At 40.7% G+C, this 3,383-nt stretch overlaps 1 protein-coding gene across 1 annotated transcript in view; it reads left to right on the top strand.

The window, feature by feature from the left end:
• LOC107099662 (ethanolamine kinase 1-like) overlaps window positions 1-3,383 on the top strand; it is an 11,188-nt gene continuing 7,805 nt past the window's right edge. The window contains exons 1-3 of the mRNA XM_015397884.1: window positions 1-283; window positions 1,265-1,396; window positions 2,234-2,376. Coding sequence (XP_015253370.1) covers window positions 78-283; window positions 1,265-1,396; window positions 2,234-2,376 — 481 coding nt within the window. The 5' untranslated portion in view covers window positions 1-77. The remainder of the gene's footprint in view (window positions 284-1,264; window positions 1,397-2,233; window positions 2,377-3,383) is intronic.

The raw sequence follows: 3,383 nt of genomic DNA, 5'->3' as shown, positions 1-3,383 counted from the left end.
TGTTCTTGTCTTCCTTTCTGCAGTTTTTCACTGATGGAATAACCAACAAGCTGCTCGGCTGTTACGTGGGCGCAGTCATGCAAGATGTGGTCCTGGTCCGTATTTACGGCAACAAAACTGAGCTGTTGGTCGACCGGGAGAACGAGGTTAAAAGTTTCAGAGTGCTCCAAGCACACCGCTGTGCCCCACGTCTTTACTGCACCTTCAACAATGGCCTGTGCTATGAATTCCTGCAAGGCACTGCCTTGGACCCTGAACACATACGCAGCCAACCTGTTTTTAGGTAAGAGAAGAGAACAAGCTGGGAGTAGTACTGCACTGACGATGTTTTTCAGGTGGACTTCACATCAAGTAGAATCAATCTACTTTTTACCCACTGATCAAAGCATATATAGCTGCCATTGTTACAGGCAAAAAAAAAAAGGATAGGGTAGCTCCGCCCAACGTGCATCAAACTTGTACAAGCATCAAAATTGAAGCGGCATGTGCGTTTTTGCTACTCTCGCTGCTTTAGGTGTGAACGTAGCATAAAAGGGGCTAGCTTCCAGCCATGGCGTCCTGTACGAACATTGGGGGGTGGATTCGTTCATGTGTCAGGGTACACGCACAGGGGGGGAGGGACATGATTGATGTTTCAGGAACCAGTCGTGTTCATATTCGTATTCATTGATTTGTCACTGTAGCGAGGACCATTTATTTTAGTTCCACTTCCAGACCTTCTATTTCACTGCTTGCTAAGCAGCTGTGAGGAGATCTTTAAGCCACATGGTAAAAAATGCGTTAGAAAAGATCTCCTACTGCACCTTTAAACAAGACACTTACTGATGTATTTTTATAGAAGACGACCAGAGATCATCTGTTCATGTAATCTTTTTCTGAATGGGACAGTGTTTTCACAACCTACATTTCTGATGCAGTTACAAATGTTTGGCCTGCATGCACCATAGTGAGTACCTGTTGTTATAAGTTTACATCACACGGCCAATGTTGTTAGTTTGTGTAAAAACCATGCATTGGATTAAAAATGCCGGTGATTTTTATTTTATAGTCTGTAATGGAGCAAAGGAAATGCAAATCTTTCTTTGATCAATCAGCACATTAAAAGTTATATTTCAAACTCCAATCTATATTTGAACATCTATAAGCAGTTTTAAAGTGACTATCCGTATGTTTTATGTGGTATTTGTTTACAAAGACATCTTTACAGATTTGGTGTTTTATGCACTCAAGTTCAAACCTTTGGATTTTCACTTCTGTGTTGCAGGCTTATTGCGAGGCAGCTGGCCAAGTACCATGCCATCCATGCCCATAACGGCTGGGTACCTCGCTCTGACATGTGGCTCAAGATGGGCAAATACTTTGCCCTCATTTCCAAGTGCTTTAAGGAGCATGATGGGTGAGTTCTCGACTCGGTTATTCTAAAAGCCCTTTTCATTATTCCCTCTGGAGCCTTGTTTCAAAATATTTAAAGTATTCAAACATGAAATCAAGTTAGTTTTTAGGGATAGATATGCATTAAGTTGTCGATTGTCAAGTTGGAAGAAAAACAGCAAACAGGTTTAGCTAGCTGTTAATTACAGAGGAAAGACTAAGCTGCAGACATGGGGAAAATGGTTCAAAAATATCCCATGATTGGCAAAATCTGCAAAGTAGTAACCCTTATTATGAAAAACAAGTTCAAGCTTTTATTTTTTATTCCTCAATTATCACTTTAAATTTATTGTTCACGCTTTTGCTCCAGTGGTACTTTGAGACGGTCTGAAACATTTGTAAGTCCAAAGCATTAGTTGCGTTTTTCAGTTCAGGCCTTGCTGGCATTAAATGCACTTTTTGCTGCATGAACAGCCCTTGTTGATGGCCTGGTATCTGCATCCTACTCTTCCCTTTCATAAATGTCATCACTGTCAGTTTGATACAGTGTTCTAGCTTTTGTGCAGATGTTCATATCCAGCATAATGTTGTTTTTCTTTCTGCAGTCATTAATCCACAAAGCTAATGCAGGCTCCATCCTTACCATGGTCCTGTTGCAGACAGTTTTTGCATCCTTAATAAAACTTGCTGCTGTCATCCTTATGTTATTTTCCTCCTCCTTTATGAAATTAACGGAAGATTAATTAATTCTGTAATGGCGACCTACAGCTACATAGCTTCTACCCCCCTTTAGCGTGTCCAACAGTTTAACTTCTTCTGACTTTTGGGCCTGTACATAAGTACCTTTTTTTCCCCCCTCTAGGTTGAGCTTGGAGGTTCCCAGCCCACAGGCCCTCCGGAAGGAGCTGCTGTGGCTCCAGCAGAGTTTGTCTTTGCTGGACTCTCCAGTAGTTCTCTGCCACAATGATCTTCTTTGCAAAAACATCATTTATAACCAGAGGGAAGGTGAGTATGAGCTGCGGAGGTGCAGAGCTTACCGTGTGATTGGGTGGTGGTGGGATGTTTTATTGGGCAGGGGTGCTTTTGGTGGATACCCTCAGATGCCGTCTCTAGCTCGGTGTTTGAACTAAGCCTAAATGCTGAGTTAGGAAAAAAAAACAGATATTCCCTTTGTTTTTGTTTTATTAAAGCTTCTAGGTAAGGTTAAAATCCAACAGAGCTTAACTATCGTTGTAAAACGTGTTAATTACAGATTCAATTTAAAGACCTTTCTATATTTGATATTTAGTCTGAACTATTGCTGCTGTTACTGAACAAACTTTAGCATCAAATGGTTTCACACACTCTGCATGAGCTTATTCTAAAGAGGAGGTAGCATTTCTACTTTCTTGGTTTTTATTTCTTGTAGACATTGTTTTAAAGAACCTTTACACAATCAATGTAAATATTTATTCTTTCTCTGGCTAACTAGTAGTGCTGTTCTAGGTTGTTGCAGATTTCTAGACAACAAAAAGAAAAAAGTAAAGATAAATGGATTAGTGAGGTTAATTAGCTGGAGTGGTTGACTCTCCTGCGCTGTTTAACGATGGGTGAGGAAGTTCTCACAGCTCCTTGTGTCCAGCTTTTCTCCCCTAGGAGCCACAGCGTCGCCCTGCCCTGCCCCTCAGGGAGGGATGGAGAGTGGGCCCTCTGCTCAGCCTAATCGGGATGAGTTCATACATACAGGATACGCATTTCTATTCAGTCCACCGGTATATTGTTGCATCAGTAATTGGATCCCAGGGAGGCCTTTATAGTAAAACAAATGTGAGGGTTTGGTATTCCTTTTATTTTTAGGACATTATACCTGTTGACCAGATCAACACCAACGGTTCTGTTCTTTCCGCTGTTTACCTCCCTCTATTATACAATGAAAAGCTAAAATATGTCCTTTGAAATACTTTCTACTGTAAATTCTCCCATTTTCTTCAAATCTGAAAAAATATACTTCTGTTAACATGATTTTAATATAT

The sequence above is a fragment of the Cyprinodon variegatus genome, unplaced genomic scaffold, assembly GCF_000732505.1.
Source record: "Cyprinodon variegatus isolate N-32 unplaced genomic scaffold, C_variegatus-1.0 Scaffold28, whole genome shotgun sequence".
Taxonomy (NCBI): domain Eukaryota; kingdom Metazoa; phylum Chordata; class Actinopteri; order Cyprinodontiformes; family Cyprinodontidae; genus Cyprinodon; species Cyprinodon variegatus.
The sequence above is the reverse complement of the archived record's forward strand: the minus strand, read 5'-3'. Positions and strand labels throughout refer to the sequence as shown.